This window comes from Elephas maximus, chromosome 22 (assembly GCF_024166365.1).
Source record: "Elephas maximus indicus isolate mEleMax1 chromosome 22, mEleMax1 primary haplotype, whole genome shotgun sequence".
NCBI classification, from domain to species: Eukaryota; Metazoa; Chordata; class Mammalia; order Proboscidea; family Elephantidae; genus Elephas; species Elephas maximus.
In genome coordinates, this window is record NC_064840.1 from 27,595,502 (window position 1) to 27,615,188 (window position 19,687).

The 19,687-nt window shown below is 43.9% G+C and overlaps 1 protein-coding gene across 3 annotated transcripts in view; it reads right to left on the bottom strand.

Annotated features, from left to right (window-relative positions):
• The window catches only part of ZNRF3 (zinc and ring finger 3), a 175,306-nt gene that overhangs the window by 60,759 nt on the left and 94,860 nt on the right, over positions 1-19,687 (bottom strand). For all 3 annotated transcript variants that reach the window (XM_049866949.1, XM_049866948.1, XM_049866947.1), the window contains exon 2: positions 10,329-10,454. In XM_049866949.1, the coding sequence (XP_049722906.1) occupies positions 10,329-10,454 (126 nt within the window). The remainder of the gene's footprint in view (positions 1-10,328; positions 10,455-19,687) is intronic.

Consider the following 19,687-nt stretch of genomic DNA (forward strand, 5'->3'; position numbering starts at 1 on the left):
TTATTTCATGCAACAAATACTTACCGAGTGCCTGCTATATGTGCTAGCCACAGTTCTTAGCACTAGTGATACAATAGTGATAGTAAAAAAAAAAAAAAAAAATTGTTACAATGCTTACACACTAAAAACAAAACTGAGGACCAGAATATTTCTCATAGTTACAACAATACAACAAAAAAGTAAAGTGAGGCAATGCTATAAATTCTAGGTATACCATTAACATGAGGGGTTATCAAAGTTAAGATTCTACCAATTGAAACTTCTTTACAAAAAGAAAAACACTAATAAAATAACTGATTTAAAAATCAATCTACTATGTTTACAGATAAATACTAAAGAAAAAAGAAAGCTTTTGAAAGCTAAAGACTTTAAAATTCGATTTCTAAAAATCAAGCCAAGGTAACAAACATTCCTTGTATATTCTACACTCTTTTCTCCCAGGTGCATTTAAGAATGGATACATTGGTGAAAATCTCTATCTGTAAGTTAATGTGTGATTGTAAAGGCCAAGTACCACTACACATCACAAGAAAATAGCACAAGTTTTCTAGGCTGCCTAGAATTTTATTTTAGTCAACAATGCTTAGGACAACTGGGATGTGTAGAAACTCTCATGACCAGCAAAAATGATGCCGAAGTGAAAAGTTTAGACTGCCTCGAACACAGCACACAATGCATTAGACCACAGAGCCCAGCACTGATTTGGAAAACAAGATTACCAAAGCAGAATGTTCCCCCGTAGCTTTTATCAAATAATGTATAGAGCTTTTTGGAAAGGAGACCAACACAAAAGACAGAAAATGAGAAGAAACTGCATTTATTTAGAGTCAGAACGTCTTGTGATCCAGGCTGGCAGACCAGGAGCTCCTGCATGTCTCCATTCCTCCTGCTTCTCTGCCTGTGAATCTATGTTTTTGATCAACCTCCCTAGGACTGACAGTTTACATATTAAGTATGCTTCAAAACAGCTTCCCAAAAGCAGACAAGGGTCTTGAGCATTGTATTCGTTTAAAGAATTACCTATATGGAACCATACTGACAACAACTTGGAAGACTAGATAGGAAGCTTAGGGGGCAGTGAGTTTATGTTAATAGGGGAGGAATAATTTGGAAAAGGAGGGTGAGAATGGTTGCACAACTTGAAGAATGTAACCAATGTCACTGAATTGTACATGTAGAAATTGTTGAACTGATGTATGTTCTGCTTTGTATGTTTTCAACAACAATAAAAATAATTTTTTTTTAATGTTGATTTAAAAAAAAAAGAGAGCAGACAAGGACATTAGCTATTTCTGATGAGCTTTTCAGCTGGCCCATCATACCACCTCTAGTTTCCCATGACGGCCTCATTTGTGATCCTTGTTTCCACTGAGAGCCTGGTTCAGTCAGTAGGGACAGTGGCAGGGAGGCATGTCACGGGCCAGGCTTCCCCCAGACCCGGGAGGCAGCCAGCTACCTGCTGTCCTCGGGCTGGCAGACACACTATTTGTTCTATTCATTCTATCTTCAAAACTTCCCTAAGCCTCCCAATGGGTTTCAAATAATGGTTTCAGTTAGCCTTTTTTGGCTGAAAAAGTCTCTGATCTACTTTAAAAAAAAAAAAAAAAAGCATTGAGCTTAACATAGTCTTCTAACCAAGAGGTTCCTGGAAGATTTAGGTGCAGAAGAAATATATCAAATGAAAAGTTTGGGAATTTCAACTCAGACCTGGGACCTTAGGAGAAAAGCTGTATTCCCTGATTTTCCTGTCAGATCACACCAATCTTCTCCTCCTGATCTATTTTACGAAGTTCCTTTCTTGCTTTCCTTTTTAACCAAATATGGGAGGTATTTACCCAAGCGCTCCTTAAAATAAATCTGAAGAGCCTTCCAAACTTCCTCCCCAACCATAAACCCACCCCAGCTCACTTTTAAAAAGGGTTTCCATTTGCTTGCTAAGAGTACATTTAGAAACAGGAGGAAATGGATATTTGTTGAATACTCACATATTTCAATAACTTGACATAAGGCTGTATTTTAATTCTCATAATTACCTTTACAGAGGGGGCAATGAAAAAATGGAGACAAAGAGAGGTTAACTAGCCCAGAGTTACCCAGCTATTACCTGGGTAGAAGAACTATCATTTGCACCTAGGCTGTATGGCTTCAAGGCTCAGGCCCTTTCTACTCCTCACACAGAAACATGAAAGTGCTATAACACGATTTCTCTAACCTCACCATTCACTTTAACAGAATATACCACAAAGGCTGCCATGAACCTGCCATTATGCTGGAGAGCAATGGGGCAGAGAAGAGAATGAGGGTGGAAGAAGTGGCATTTCAAGTGTTCTTAGGGAGAGAAACCTTGTACTTTATGTGGTGGATTGGTTACTTTTTTGTGTGGCCTTTATAGCCATGGTCTTGTAACTCCCACTCAGGGGTTGTGTGATAGGGTAACTGAGGCCTAGCAAGGGGACTGGTCAGTTTTGCCTTAAAAGAGAGTCAATTCCGGAGCAAATGGGAGAGCCCACCACCACCAAAGAAGGAGAGACCCGTGGCAGAAACTAGTAGCAGAGACCCGCAGGAAATGGCGCAGCGGGTCTCCTGGCCCATGGAACGAGAAAGCTGAATGCCTCTGGGCAGAGACCGAGGGCCAGGAAGAAGTCTACACCTGACCCATGAATTTGGGATTTGTCAGCCTCCAAAACCTCGTGAGCCATTTCCTTTCTATGGTCCGTGAGTTCTGTGGGACATGGCAAGAAATCAGGGAACCCAAAAACAGGAGGGAGAGTACTGAGGTGAGAGTAGTTGATATTAGAGATGATGGAACGGTACAGCAGCTTGGAAAAGTTAGACATTTGGGACATCTTTAACCTCCGCCTTATAGAACTAGCTTTGTGCTGATCCTTATAAAAGAAATCATTCATTTACTTTATGATAGGAGCTTTCTCCAACTCAGCATGAGTGACATTTGGGGCCAGATCATTCTTTGTGGCGGGGGCTGTCCTGCGCATGTAGAATGCTGAGTAGCATCCCTGACCTCTCTCTTACGACATACCAGTAACAACCCTCCCGCTCCCTGACATTTTTGTCTGCAGACCGAAAATATCTCCAGACACTGCCAAATATTCCCCCTGGGGGCAAAATCACCCCTACTGGAGAACCACTGAAATAAGATGACCCAAAGAATATGCTGTCATGGACTGAACGGTGTCTCCCCCAAATACCTGTCAAATTGGCTAGGTCATGATTCCCAGTGTTGTACAATTGTCTACCATTTTGTTATCTGATGGGATTTCCCTATGTGTTGTAAATCCTATCACTATGATGTAATGAGATGAATTAGTGGCAGTTATATTGATGAGATCTGTAAGATTAGATAGTGTCTTCAGCCAATCTCTTTTGAGATATAAAAGAGAAGCCAGCAGAAAGACAGGGAGACCTCATACCACCAAGAAAGCAGTGCTGGAGCAGAATGTGTCCTTTGAACCTGAGATTCCTGCACTGAGATGCTCCCAGACCAAGGGAAGACTGAGGTGTTACAAGGACCTTCCTCCAGAGCCAACAGAGAGAGAGGAAGCCTTCCCCTGAGCCGGCACCCTGAATTCGGGCTTCTAGCCTCCTGGATTGTGACAGAATAAACTTCTCTTTGTTAAAGCCATCCACTTGCGGTATTTCTGTTATAGCTGCACTAGATGACTAAGACACATGCCTTAGAAAGGTATGATACAGGTAACTGTCCCAAGCAGGTGCATAGGTGCTACCAGGGATACCATGCCAATGAGTTGTAGTCACGGTGCCTTTTGCTCAAGTATGTGACAAATGCTGTCCTTGTTTCACTGACTACCTGAGGCCTGTTGAGGTCAGTGCCTGTGAAGTGGTACAGCTGCCTGAGACCCTGGTATAGCCAGCTTCCTCCTCCCCTTCCTCACAGCAAACCACGCCCAAGGATTTCAGTCCCACCATCCCTCTCAGATGGGACTCCCACACTCAAGAGTAGGAAGCTGGGCTTGGCCTAAGTACTGGGGCGCTTACATAGCCCCAGGAAATTGCACCTGTGACTGAAAGCTCACACGAGAATGGAATGCTGCAGGATAAGCGTCCCTACCTACATGGCTTATAAAACACCTCTGCAGCTTTACCCAAGATCTCACAAATTCCTACCCCAAGGTTGCAAAAGATCAAATTGAAGGTTCTAACCCAACACAGGTTTTAAAGATATTAAAACCTCCTTCACTTAAGTTCTTCAAATTCATTGTTTGGTTATTTGTTATTAAATGGGGAAAACAGCAACTCATTGGTTTTATCTCAATTACTAATACTTTGTTTTCACTAGGACTCAGGAGAATCAGTCATCCGTTCAGGAAGGGACTATCTGCCATCACTTTGGGAATAAAATACTGCCTTTTCCACCCCCCACTGCCATTAGAGTCTCCATGCATTGGGAAATGATTTAAGTAATGCACTTTGAGTGCTTAAAAGAAACTAAGAATAGTAAGAGCAAGAAAGGGAAGATGGACAAGAAGAGCTGCTACTTTACTGAGTATTTTCAGTTGTGCCAGGAACAATGATCAACCCTGACATATACCATCTTCTCCTTCAATAATCCTGGTGAAGACTTGGTACAGTTCCCGTTTAAGGTGGTGAAACAGATGCAGAGGGGTTGAGTGACTGCTGGAAGTCACACAGCTTTAAGGGCTTGGAACTAGGGTTTAAACCCAAGGTAATTTGATGTCTAAACCCAAGTCTTCACCATTAACATACACCCCTGCCCCTGCCCCACAACCATCCTGAAAAACTAAAACTTCCTTCGCCTGTTTTCTAAGGAGCCCTGGTGGCACACCGGTTAACTGCTTGGCTGCTAACTGAAAGGTTAGTGGTTCGAACCCAGCCACGCTGCTTTCTATATTAAGGTCATTTTGGTTACCAGGGTCTTTACTCAGCCTTTCGGAAGGAGTGAGTTATCAAGACACTCTGAGGGCTGGATGTGGCTTGACGGAGTGAACACGTAGGTTCAATTCTCTGTCACCCTCTCCATCACTCAGTTACACATGGGTGCTCTGGCAGTAGTTTTCCTCACAGTGCAGTAGTTCTCTACCCGGCCACTCTGTTGGCCATGTTGCCTCCCCATTTCACATTCACCTAAATGTGAAAATGGAGAAAGGGCAGGGATGAGGAGAATGGGGAACTCTGAAGGCAAACATGGACGTGTCCTCAGCAATTTCACCTGCTTGAGCCTCATCAAAGCCTTTAAAGGAACTGATGTCTTGGCCCATTTGGTTTCTATAAACATCCAGCAGCAGAGTAACCTGATCCTCCCCAAGTAGCCTAGCCACCACCACCAAATTGTTCAGAATGAACAATTCTGAAGAATGATGGGTCCTACGACATTGGCTCCTTCACCAGAAACCTTTGGTGGCTCCCCACTACATAGGGAATAAAGGCCAAACTCCTCACTCTTAATAAAACCTTCTTAGGTCCCCGGCCACTATCAGCTCCCATGTGAAAGCTGCGTTTCCACTCTCATCAGGCATTTACCATGAGCAGGGTCTGTGTTAAGTGCTCCACAAACATCTCATGGAATCCCTACATCAACTACAAAGGCAGTATCAGCCCCATTTCACAAACGAGGAAAGTAAAGAACTAAACTAAGTTGCTTTTCCAAGACCATTCAGCCAAGGCTGGGTCTCTCTGACCTGAAACCCCTTTCCTTTCTTGCTTTTATTATCTACTCCCCCCTGCCCTCTTAAGTTGGCCATTCTGTCTTTCAAAGCCCCCCCTAAGAATCCACTCCAATGGCAGTGGGTAGTGTGGGGAGGGGGGGAGGTGGACAGGGGTGCAAAAAACAAGAACAGAACAGAACTGCTCCATAGGGTTTTCTTGGCTGTAATCTTCACAGGAGCAGACCGTCAGGCCTTTCTTCTGTTGTGCTACTGAGTGTTGTCGTTCTGCCACCGAGTTGATTCCTACTCATGGCAACCCCATGTGTTACAGAATAGAATTGCCCCATAGGGTTTTCTTGACTGCAATCTTTATGGAAGTAATCTCCAGGTCTTTCTCCTACAAAATCATTGGGCAGGTTTGAACCGCCAACCTTTTAGTTAGCAGCCGAGTGCTTAGCCACTGCACCACCAGGGCTCCTTGCTGATGGGTGTAGGAGTATTTAACTCTGCCTCAAGTTGTGGAATTGGTGCCAGGTGGGCTTTGTTAGACACTCTAGCACATCTTGGGTGTCCAGTGCTGTGAGACTCTCCACATGGTTGATGGGTCATAGGAGATGGAAGCCACTAAAACCAACCATCAAATCTCTGACCAGTACCACAAGATGCTTAAAAAGACCATAGCCTCGAGGGACATCTAGGTCAACTGGCATAACACAGTTCATAAGGACAATGTTCTACATCCTAATTTGGTGAGTACTGTCTGGGGTCTTAAAAGCTTACAAGTGGACATCTAAGATACAACTATTGGTTTCTCCCATCTAGAGCAAATGAGAGTGAAGGAAAACAAAGACTCAAGGAAGCACACAGTCTACAGGACTAAAGGCCCACATGAACCACAGCCTCCTCTAGCCTGACACCAGAAGAACCAGATGGTCCTGGCTACCACTACCGACCACTGGCCAGGGACACAAGAGAAGGTCTTGGTTAGAATAGGAGAAAAACGTACAACAAAACCCAAACTCATAAAAAAGACCAGACTGACTGGACTGATAAGACTGGAGGAACTCCTAAGACTATCGCCCTCAGATACCCTTTTATTCTGGAACTGAAGCCACTCCCAGAGGTAACCTTTCAGCCAAATAATAGATTGGCCTATAAAATCAACAATAACACTTGTGAAGAATGTGCTCCTTAAAACAATCAACTATACAAAACCAAATTGGCAACATTTGCCTAAGAGCAAAGATGAGAAGGCAAGGAGGGGCAGGGAAACTGGAGAGATGGAAACAAGGAAGGAAGTGGAAAGGGAGAGTGTGCTGACACATTGTGGGGATAGTAACCAAAATCAAGAACAATCTGTGTATGCATTGTCGAATGGGAAACTAATTTGTTACGTAAACTTTCATGTAAAACACAATAAAATGTTCAAAAAAAAAAAAGATGCTTAACAAACACTGACTGAAATGAAAGATTAAAATGCTTCCACTTTGTAGATGGCTTAAGACCCTTACGTTCAAGAGAAAGCTGCTCGGAAATGTCAATTTTATTGTATTTTAACGTTCTAGGACTTAGACTGTCACAGGTTAACAGACTTTATCTTTAACGCTGCAACTAGACTCTTTCCAAACTAGAATACTAAGAAAAGATTTTAAATATGATACAGAAGCTCAAAATACTAGAAGAACAAGGAATTCAAAACAGACTCCTAACAGTAACTGAGGAAACAGAGGCCCAGAAAGCTGAAGAGATTTGCCCTCGCCTGGTCCGAGGCAGGGCCTGGCCTAGTGCCCTGGCTGCTGCTTCCCTGTGGGCGACTCACCCACACCCTAACTCTGCCTCCCTAGATGATCCTACTGTCTGCACCTCGTCCTACAGAACCCAAAAGATTACAAGGAGGGGATTATAAATCATTTTTCTCTCATGAGTTTATAGTATTCTTTTCTAAGGAGTTCAAAAGCGCTCCATAATAAGCCAAGGTGATGAGTTTATGTCTTTTGCTTTTAAAATGAAAAGTTTATTTGAACTCCTGGAGAGGCATTTATGATTTTTTTTTTTAATTTAGGATGTTCTTCTTGTTTCAAGGTTTTGCCCCATGGCATTTTCTGTGGGAGGGTGGGGACAGAGGAAGGGAGGGGGGTCCCTGAGCAAGCCTGCTCTGTGGGCTGGGTCTAGCTCCTCCCATCCTCCCACAGGCTGTTCTGAAGGCCTGACAGGGCGGTGGCTGACGGAGTCCTCCCTTCTATGGTTTTCAACAAGTCTCAACGCTGACACGGAGGAGTTCCTTCTCCCCCCACATTGACTACATGGCTGTAGGTTTTTTTTTTTTTTTTTGCTGTTGATGGCTCTCTCTACTGCCCATCCCTTCTTGCCATAGCCTCCAAGAGGGAAGAAAGGGATCAGAAAACCACACCATCTGCAGGGGGTCACACAGCCTGTGAGGAGCACCCTGTCTTTCTTTACCCTTGTCTCTTGCCACTGCCCTTGGGGGCTCAGAAAAGAGAATACACAGTTAGCAAAGTTAATAAAACTGAACCTAAGAACAGCCACGCTTTAAAAAGATGAGACACCTGACTTATAGCACCTCCTGCACTTCCCAGGTTTTAAACAAAAGTGAAACTGTCTTGGTTTGTCTGGCCTAAGCTTTTTTTGTTAATGATTTTATTCAGATGTAAACTCAGCCGCCTTGCCACCACACAGCCTTTACAAACAGAAACATGGTGGGCTGCTGCTCACAAGCAGGGAAAACCACATGCTTAGCCTCTGGGCCTCCACATTCAATAAATATTTGGCGAATGAATAAACCCAAGAGGTACTTAATGATTCAATATATGTCTAAAATTTTTATTCCCCCTGGCTTCATAGGCCAGCAGGCCAAACCATACGAAACCCTCCAAGTAAAACTGCTAGATGGTTGTCGCAGACGGAGGAGGAAATAATTGGGTTCTGTGAGTGACTTCAACAAGTCCCTCCACCACTAAACCAAGAAAGAACAACGGGGTGACCCCCCCCCAACGCCGTGAGTCCTGTGCCAACCCACTTACAGACAGAACAGACACAAAGATGGAGCCCCACCAAACTAGGGCAAAGCAACCTTAGCCAAGGAGCTGAGCCCTGCATAGATTAAGTATAGGAGAAAACATTACATTAAGAGCATAATACCTACAAGGAAAGCTCTGTTCCTAACCTTTGGGTGTGACTGGCATTTCTTCCAGGAAAATACTAAAATATTCTCACGGGGGTTGCTGCTCTCCTACCATCACTAAGCAGCTCTGGCCAACTATTTTAATGATGAAGTATTTAGGGCCTGGGCCACCTAAAACATCATGATTCAGCTTCTGGAACTGTAAACCAAACAGGTAATAATAATTCCTGTGTTTTTTCCAATCAAAGGGCAGAACTTGACACATGCTCTGAAGCTACTCAGAAGACAACAAGTAGGACATAAAAATCACAAAAAGGGGTAGATCTGTGAGGGTCTCCCAGGCAAAAGATCTTTTAGGAATCACTGACTGAGACATTTTCAAATCTAGCAACCTGAAGCAAAACCACCTCTTCTATTGGCTGGAACCCCCAACAGACTGCAAGCTCCAAGAGGTCAGAAACTAGGACTGTTCTCCACCCTCTGCCCAACTATCTCCCCACAGTGCCTAGAACAACATTTTTTGAGAATATAAAAAAGTATCCAAGCAATAATACTAAGGAGATATCACTTTCCCCCAACCAAGATTCAAGTAACTTTCTCTTAATCTTTCCCCTTAACAAAATAATCCAGGATAAAACAGATTCTTACCTGTCACATTCTACAATCCTTGACAAATGGCCTTCTAAAGTAAATGTATTTCTGTCTCATACTATAGTCAAAGGTAACGCTGACCTTCTTGGCTAATATGTCTTTTTAGTATTTCGAAGTGGGATGACAGCAGCCAACAGCAGTGAACTTTTTTTCAGAGCTTACTACGTGGTAGGCCTTTGCACCTCATCTCATCCTCCTAACAGTGCTATAAAGTAAATTCGAGTCCAAGGCCATAATTCTTATCTGCTATTCCAAAACCAGAAATCCTCTAAAGCCCAGAAGGTTTTCCATCATTTATTTGGCAGCAAAACTAAATGAATCTGAACTCATTTGGAGGCAAACCTGAGCCGAGCTAGCACTAGGTTATTCAGATTTTAGTTTTCCTACTTAATGTGAACATCCATGTGTTTTGCTACACAAATATGAATGTGTTTGATTACTGAGTGCTGCCCCAGATCTCCTGAGGGTTACTTAATATAAAATATATGCACATGATACCTTCTAAAATCCCCAAATCTCTGAATTCTGAAATATCTGACCCCAAAGGTATCAGATAAGGGATTGTAAATCTCTATTTTAAATCCATTTCACAGATGAAGGAATTGAGACCAACCGAGGGCACGTAACTTGCCCTAGGCCATAGAATGGACCAGCGGTGGAGCTGACTCTGAGGCCAGCAATGTCCTACAGAGCCTGAGTATGTAAACAGTATGGTAAGCAGTATGCTGGGCGACCACAGGCGTGCCCTTAGTCCTCAACCCCGGGCTTCAGCTAGAGAAACAGTACTGTGCCAAACAGCTCTTCTCCAAAACCAAGTATTTGAGGAACGGGGGAAAAGAAAGAGTGGAGAACACCAACCAGAATCAGAGCAACTGGGGATGGTGAATGCTTACCTTGCCCAGGACAGTGAGGCATGGTTTTGGGTCCAATTCTGGCTGTTCCAGCTTCACCACTCCTACCCAGCCATAGTCATACCAGTCTTCTTCATCATTGTTATTACACAGGCCCAGTGGGTGCATCTAGGAAATAAAATGGAAAGATAACTTCAATACACAGGTTACAGATTTGCTTGAGTCATTTTTTACATTTCTCAAATTTAACAGCCAAAACTAGCCTCAAAACTTAAAATTAAAGAGGGGGGCAGTTTTTCAGCCCATTGAGAACGCTATTTCAGCACAATGAGCTGAGCAGTAGGAGAAAACAATAGAGCCATTATATTTTATGGATATTGTCTCACCGCTTTGTAAGCAGTGGTCACCCAAGGTGGACACCACCCCGACGAATGTTGGGAATGAAAAATAGCACAGCTCCCATATAAACACCAATCTAAATAGCTGTGAAATACCATAAATCTAACATTAAGTGCCAATTATAGATGAAACTAACCGGATTAGTGCCTAAGACCGTTTAGTTTCTAAACCTTAATGACAAACCTACTTCGACTCATGTTAAAGAACCTAGAAAGACGTTCAGGGTTTTACAAAGAGCCTGCTAGCAATTCTGCAGAATCACCAACCTATTTAAAAGGCTGTTTAGAGACTATCCTTGGTTATTGGGGAACAGACAAAATTCTTTGAGGACCGAGCCTGCTCTGGGATGGTCTACGGTTCTTCAACGACGAGCAGCCTGAAATGCTGACACCTCTGGCTGAAGAGAGAATGAGTGAGGATGATAAGCCTACCGCACCAAGAGAGAATGAGTGAGGATGATAAGCCTACCTCAGTCATCTCGACCTCCAAGAAAGAGTTGGTGGGCTGTTTCAAACCAGTGCGGTTCAAGTCAGCTTCCAAAATCCCAGGTCAAGTAATTTTAGTGGCAACTACACTACCAACTCACTTCTACAGTATTCCACGATATTTCTAACCTAGTCATGCAACTTGGTTTCCGGATGGATAGTTGCTTTTTGGTACTTAAACACGTATTGGATTTGGCTGATGATGAGGAGCTGTGCTGGGGGAGCACAGGTATTGTCCAGGTCTAATACCTTGTATCTATATCAAAACTTAACTGAAGAAAGAAGCCAGGCACAAAAGGCCACATATTGTATGACCCCACTTGCAGGAAATATCCAGACTAGTCAAATCAAGACAAAGGAAGCAGATTAGTGATTGCCAAGAGCTGGGGGCCAGGGAGACTGGTGAGTGACTGCTTAATGGGCACGGGGTCTCCTTTTGCGGTGATGAAAATGTTCTGGAACTAGACTGAGATGATGGTTGCACAACACTGTGAATGTACTAAGTGCCACTGAATTACACACTTCACAATGATTCAAATGATAAGTTCTATGTTACGTGAATTTTACCACAAAAAAGATGTTAAAAAGAAAAAAAAAAAAAACTTTCCTAAGCACTTACTCAGAAACTACTTACAACAGGCTTAGTGCTGCCCTCGGCTCATATGGGATCTACATTACAGCAGCTCTTCTGGAAACTGTGTCCTGCAGAATACTAACCCTGCGAGATGAAACACTGGCTCCTTGGACAAGTAAATAACGTTGAGAAATACTTCATAGGGATTCAGGATTTACGTTTGTAAGTTAAAGCTCTGCACAGACCTAAAGGTTTTTTTTTTTAATGGTTTCGTTTTTTCATGATTCTTTGCTATAACCAGCATTTTCTACCCTTAATTATAAGCTCATTTTGCATTTAATATGATCACACTGTTTCCTGGAACACACTCTGAGAAACACTAAGTCAGGGGAGCACATAAACACGCATGAGAGAATACACCTGAAGTAACTATGACATAAGGCAAAACTAAATGTCCTCAAACGCGAAACACCTATGATGGAGAGGGTAATGGAAAAATGTGGGAGGAGATGGTGGGACAGTTGAGGGCAGGTGGCGGCAAGGTAAGGCTGGGAGGGCAGGCGGGATGCAGAGAGGGAGAGGAGGAAGAGCTGGTCAGAAACAAGGGCCAACAGTGAGGAGAAAGTGGGCCTGCACGCCGCAGGCTTCCACTAGAGAGAAGCAGAACTCATGGCCAAGGAGAAGCATGTCAAGCGCGCTTCCCAAGGCACGCAGAAATCTGAACTATGTGAGCCTCAAACACACCCGCGGGCCCGGGCCCTCTGGTCTGCCAGGCTGGCACCCTGGGCGGCACTTGCAGCTGCAGGGCTTCCTCTGCCCACTCAGCAGGCACCCCTCCCACTTTCCTCCCAGCTCCCCTAGCAGCAAGTCTTCCCCTCACACTGGGGTGACTGTTAGCAGCTGAAAATGTCAGCCGTGTCCAGAGTGTTGACATCTAAACAGGGATCAAAGCTTTCAAAACCAAAGGAATTTTTCTAAACTGCCAAGGGGTGCAATTGGTTGGCATGGGTTGTTTGTTTTGCCGCAGAGGGTAAAGAGGCCACCAAAAATCACATCTCAGAGTGTCAAAAACTTCCCTCATTATCTCCACCACCTTCCCAACTCTACCCAACCTGCTTCTCTCCTGAGCTGCTTATTACATCTTACATCTCCAGGTGCCCAAACTACTGCTCCCGTCAATCTCAACTCTGATTGTCTCTGAAATGTAACCCAGCCTCTTCCACCCCTTTGCTTCTGCTGGGGTTTAGGACTCCAGCACCTCAAAATCCTGCCAACAGCATCAGCTTCCTGAAATGCCTGTCATCCCAGGCCTCTAACCATTTACACCCTGGGGGTACTCCTTCTAAGGGCTCCAAGCTATGAGCTCAGGAGGACGTTGTACAGGGAAGCAGAAGTAGTCCTAACCCTAAATACTCAGTAGTGAACTGGGCTGTCTTAAAGGACAGTGGACTCTAGGCAGCAGCACACAGTGCAAATGAACACAAGGAGTCTGGGGAAGTAGAGCGGGAGGGGGTGTTCCCACTGAATAAGCACCTACTGTGTTCCCACGTGTATGTATTTTATCCTGTTTAATTCTTACCTTGACCTCTTGCTAACTTTGAGAATATCAGAGGATACAGTGACCAACCAAAATCAAACCAAACCCACTGTCATCGAGTCGATTCCGACTCATGGCAACGCTATAGCACAGAGTAGAGCTGCCCGATAGAGTTTCAAAGGAGCGCCTGGAGGATTTGAACTGCCAACCTCTTGGTTAGCAGCCATAGCACTTAACCACAACGCCACCAGGGTTTCCAATACAGTGACTAGATGATGTAAATCAGTTGCCAAGCAGAACTGCAAGTCAGCAATGGATGCAGAATTTATTTAAGCCCATGAAAGTCATATTAGTCAACGACAGGATTCCACTCAAAGCCAATGGCAAACAATCTATTTAAGGACTAAAGAAGAAAAAAATCACATGGAAGCTTCCAAAGAGAATTGACCAAAGAATGAAGAAGCGACCTTGTGAAAGTGACAAAGAGTCCTCCAATGCTGCTGGAATCACACATAAAGGATGTCACATCCACACTCTCTCATACAATTTTGCTGAAAATATCCCAACACTGCCCACACAGGATTCACTTTTTGTTTATTCTTAGAAATCAGGACAAAGCTGCAATTGAATTTAAAGTGTTAAATCAGAAAACAAACTCTTGATTTCAGCTTTATTTTTCAAAATAAAGCCTCAATCAAATTGTTCTTTTCACTATTTTCTAAGAAATATCAGCCTCCAATTTAAAAAAGAGTTCAAGGTCCTTTTCTGGATAATGATTGTCTATGGAGAACGAGGCCCTCCTAAATACAAGATGAACGTATTCTCCCGTTCACACCGCTGCTCCAGAGAGCATAAAAACCAGGCTTGTTAATTCATACACGTTGACACCAGGCAATGACTGCATATAAGACCTGTATGGCTTCTAAGTGCTTAATCATTCAGAATTAATCTTAGGATATCTCCAGTGTAGGATGTTCAAGCATGTTAACTTTGAACTTAATGTGGCACATAAACATTTAAAGATTATAGGCATTTCTGAGTTTATTTTCTTTAAATGTTTGTATGTGTAATGTCTACTTGATCAGATGTTTGACATTTAAGATGATTTTTCCTTCATTCATCTCTTTAAGAAAGTTAAAAGTGGCTGAATTACGTGTAAGAACTCTAGGAGGTTTTGCTTAGAGGGTAATAGGTTATGGTAATAGTGGGGGAGTAATTTGGAAAAGGATAGTGAGAATGGCTGTACAAGTAGAAGAATATAATCACTGTCACTGGGTTACACATGTAGGAATCGTTGAGATAGCGTATGTCTTCTTATATATAGTTTTACCACAAAAAAAGCAAAACAAACACAGAAAAGAAAAAATGCTAGGAGGACAAAAAGAACTACTAAGGAAAACAAAGAAAAAAGCAAATAGATTTAGAAACCTAGAATGAAACTTGACGAAGACTCCACTGGACAGAGAACACTGAAGAAAGGGAAGGACGGCTTGAAGTGAGACAAGCCAAACTCAAACTCCTAGGCAAATCCACTGAAGAACCTGATGCAAATAATTAAAAAGCTATAATAAAACTGCAAGGATAGAACAGGAGATAAGTCAGGTGTCACAACTTCGGTCTTGTGCTATCAGAACAGTAACTTTGGGATGCTCAACATGCTTGCCTGCTTCTTGAAGAAGGCATGCCCTGTTAGTGCTTCGTCATGAAGCTCGAAATTATGATGAAGATGTTTCCTCTTACTCAATGGCTCCTGACTTTGTTCCAGGGAGTGTGTTGGAATGGAAAGAACAAGAGCTTGGAGTCACCCAGCCTTGCACCTAAGGCTCACTTGTCAGGCACATCACCTGGGCAGATAACTCAATTTCTATAAACTTGGATTTTCTCATCTGTAAAACATGGACAATAGCATCTGCCTCCAGGGCTTTCTGTAAGGATTACGTGAGATAAAGTACACGCACACAAGAACATAGTAGGCACCCAATCAGCAGGAAGGCCTTCTCCTTTACTTTCCCCACACTGGTCCTATTCATTTGCACTGTCTACCTTCATCTAGGGAGCCCTGGTGGCACAGTGGTTAAGCGTTCGGCTGCTAACCAAAAGGTTGGCAGTTTGAATCCACCAGCTGCTCCTTGGAAACCCCGTGGAGCAGTTCTACTCTGTCCTATGGGGTGTCTATGAGTAGGAATCGACTCGACGGCATTGGGTTTATGGGCCTTTGCCTACAATACTCCAACCTTTGAGACCAGCTTAAATGTTACCCGCTCTATGCAAGTTTTCCTGAATGCACCTATACAGCTAGCAGCTCTCACTCTGTGATTCTGTGAGCTGGAATCAACTTGACGGCAACTAACAACTGTGATCCCAAATGCTTTGCATGGTGCTTACCACAGTTCCTTCAGGTCCCCTCTAAGATGGGCATCTGCTTCTAGAAGGACAGTCTTACACAGTGGCTCCCTTCTATCCCACCCAAAGCCTGTGCCCAAGGGGTGGCTCAATAATGGACTGTTAGCTTGGGCCTGAAGGCAGGCCTGCTGCCGTGCCTGTGCTGTGTGTTTTTGGGAAGCCATTTGGGTCTTGCCCAGCTAAATGAGGGACCAGGGACAATAGGTCAGAATTTAACCAAACTGCTGCATGAACTTAAAAAGACCCAAAAAAGCTCTTATAGTTATTGATTATCAAGTCACAAAAGACATCCTCAACATATACACACACACAAAATTTACTGGCAATGGCACAGGAGCAAAGGCAGTTCCTTCCTGGTCCTGCTGTGGAACCACCAACAGCTCAGGCATCCAGAGGCAACTAATGCTTTCACGTTGCTGCCCTTCACTTAGGTGAGTTTATGACAGCACTTTAAAATGGCAGCAACAGCGGAAAGGAGGTAAGAGGGTCTCCACCCCAAATAAAATCTCTTAATCCTCAGCAGCTCCAACAAAACCCAGGAATAAACCAAGGAAGAAGCAGACTTGGGATCCAGGGCATAGAGAATCCAACTGAGAAGTAAAGGGAATTCCCAGGACTATGGCGATGGGAAATCCCAACGTGGCTGCTCCAAACAAGCCTGGAGAGCAACTGGTCCAGACTGAACCAGAAGGATGAGGGCTCCAGGAGAGCTAAGAAAACAAACACACAACAAAACCCAAAACATTACCCAGTGGGTTTAATGGTATGGAGAAGAGTGCTATCATTCTCAACAAGGGCATAAAATGTGATAGTTATGTATCAAACTAAAGTAATGGTGGGGGAGAGACTATTAGCTCCAGAGAAGAGAAAAATTTACATCAGAAAGTATACCATAATCCCAGTACACGGAATGACCTGGCTGAGAATACTAACAGCCATCAATTGTGATACAGCTATACTGAAAGACTCTAGGGACAGGGAGAGTGAGTGTTGTGTGTGCATGAGAGAGACAGAGAGAGAGGGAGAGGCAGAGAAGGAGAGAGAGATGGGGTAGGGAAAAAGTAGGAGAAGGGTGTAAAAGAACACAATCTTTATCTTCCATAGTAGGAAGCCAAAAAATAATTTTGAAGTGGACCAAAAATATGAAGTAGCAGCCTAAGTATATTATTTAGAAATACAGAGGTGACCAGCAGAAGAAACCACTAAAAAAAAATTGAAAATTGTTGCCCCAGGGAAGGATGGAACAGTGGAATGCTTTTTTTTTTTTTTTAAATAAGCTATAATGTACTCTTTGCCTTTTTGTAAACATATCCATGCATTACTTAGATTAAAAATTTAAATTTTAATTTAATGTCCTTATTCTTCTAGAGATACATATTGAAATGTGTAAAGTTACATGTCTGAGATTTGCTTTAAAGCACTTCAGCAGAACACAAAAGTAAAAAAAACAAACTAAATCCATTACCATCAAGTCAATTCCGGACTCACAGTGACCCTACAGGACAGACTAGAACTGCCCCACAGGGTTTCCAAGGAGCGGCTGGTGGATTCGAACTGCCAACCAACCTTTCGGTTTATAGCCAAGCTCTTAACCACCTCACCACCAGGGCTCCCAAAAGTAAAAAAGGAATAAAGCAAGTATGGCAAAATTTGAATCTTTGAATAAATGTGGAGGTTGTTATACAAGTCTCCCTAATTTTATGGGTTTGAAATATTTCATAGTGTGTACTTTCTAATTTTTAAGAAATGAAACGACATGTTGATTTAGAAAACTAGTTGAACTTTTGCAGTTGGAGAGAATGGCTAACCTTCTCCCTAGTTTTTCCATCAAACCCTTTTCTTGCTTCTCCAGGCTCCACAGCATCCTGTACGGAAGTCGATCCTTTAGCGCCCACATGATAATGCTGCCAGAACCTGCTTATACCCCGACTTCTCCTAGGGTAGTCAATGCTCCCAGGAGTGGGAACCATGTTCGAGTTCTCTCTGCAGGCTCAGTGCCTGGCGTTAGGCTGGCGAGTAGATTTACACTAAATCACTTACTGTGGGCTGAGCGCTGTCAAGCCACCTCTAACATCTTCCTCAAGTCTGTTTACTTCTCTCCGTCTCCACTGCTACCACCTTAGTCCAGATAATCGCCTCTCTAACTGCTCTCCCCATTGCTACCCTTGCCTCTTGCAATCCAATCTCCACATGGCAGCCAGGGCAATCTGTTGACACTAAATCTCATCAGGGTAACCAATCTCCACATGGCAGCCAGGGCAATCTGTTGACACTAAATCTCATCAGGGTACCACCCCTTAAAGCCTGGGTTGGGGTCGGGGGGTGGGCGGCTGCCACTGCACTGAGAAGGAAATGCATAGGAAGGCGGGACAGGCCTCCCCCATGTGGCCCTTAGCCCCTTCCTGGGACCGGCTCTCAGGCCTCCCTCCACTTTGCTCACGAGGCTCCAGCTTCCTGGTCTTTCTTCGGCTTCTTCAGTCCCCTAAGCTCTGTCCAGCATGCCGCTCTTACTGCCTGGATTGCTTTCCCCAACCACTTTTCTCAAAGAGCTCAGCTCAAATGTCCCCTCTTCAGAGATCTCTCCAGTGAGTATCTTAGCAAAAGAGACTCTTCCCATCCCCTCTGCCCCACCCCTCCACGCTCATGCCACTTATGACAACCGGTCATGATTTTCTCTGTTTTCTTCTTTTGTTCTATTTTGGGTTTTTTAGGTCAATAACCCCTACTAGATCTGGCTCCATGAAGACAGGCAACATGTCAGTTCTGCTCACCGGTGTTTCCCTAACACCTAAGAACAGTGCCTGGCATACAGTGGCACTCAACATTTGTTGAATAATGCCATCGCATTACTACAGATCAAAAATACAATTAATTCATACTTTCACGCAAATAACATGCGCCCTCCATGTTTGTTTCTGCGCCCTCCTCCCAGAGGTATTTTCATAAGCACACTATGCTCTTTTTTTTTTTTTTACGTAACACGTGGAAGATGAACGGCACAGCAACACTTGTGAGGGTGCCTCATGGCGGGGGGGGGCACGACTGGCAAACAAACACAGAAGGTGGGTGTTACTTGCGTAAAAATACAGTATACTCTTAAACATAGTAAGCCTGGCTTTTAGGGTCCCAAAGTACAGATATAATCACATTGCCGTTGCTTTTATGCTGGTAGCTTCTGCACTGCTGGACTGAAGTCCCTTCTTCCAGGTGGACCGCCTCACTGGAAAAGGCAGGGATGCAGTCTGTCAGGCCACAGAGGGACCCCAGGGCTCCCTGCACAGGGGAGTGGGCACTTGCAGGAAGACCCTGTCAGGGACAGCTGCTCTGGGAGCGGTCCAGGACCTGGGCTGGGGATGGCTGGGAACAGAGCACAGAGGGGAATGACTCAGAGATACACACGCAGAAAGAACCAGCAGACTTCACCACCCCCACAACCAAAAATAACTCCCAGGTGGCACCGGAGAATGACGGGGATGTGGATGTTAACAGAGATGGCAGACGCAATAAACACGGCGATTATTCTGAGAAGCCCCAATTTCCTCCCAGAAACAGGGAGATCCTATAAACTCTAGAAGAGGCACTGAACGTGTCATTTGCATTTCTGAATAAGGAGCTGCTGCGGCAAAACTGCCAGCCCCAAGCAATGCATACAGCTGTCCATCATCGGTGCCAGGTATTGAACAGCTGATTTTATGCTGAAATATAAAGATGCACCTTCTTCAAATTTCTCAGAGCCCATCGTGGTTGACTATCATGGTTTCACTATTTTACTCATGGACAAAGAATCTCCGGGAACTTCTAAGCCAAAAGACTAAGTCAGACAAGGTTAAATATCTGGAGAAAAAGAACTGTGTTCCCTTGAGTGCGGTACATCAAGCCAAGCTTTGAAACCAAGATCAGCTCTTTAAGAAGCTTTTAGTACAAAATCCTTGAGATATACTGGTACACTTTCCACATGTCTGAAAGGGCAAAACTGAAACCAGGGTTGGGTGGCGCTTTTATC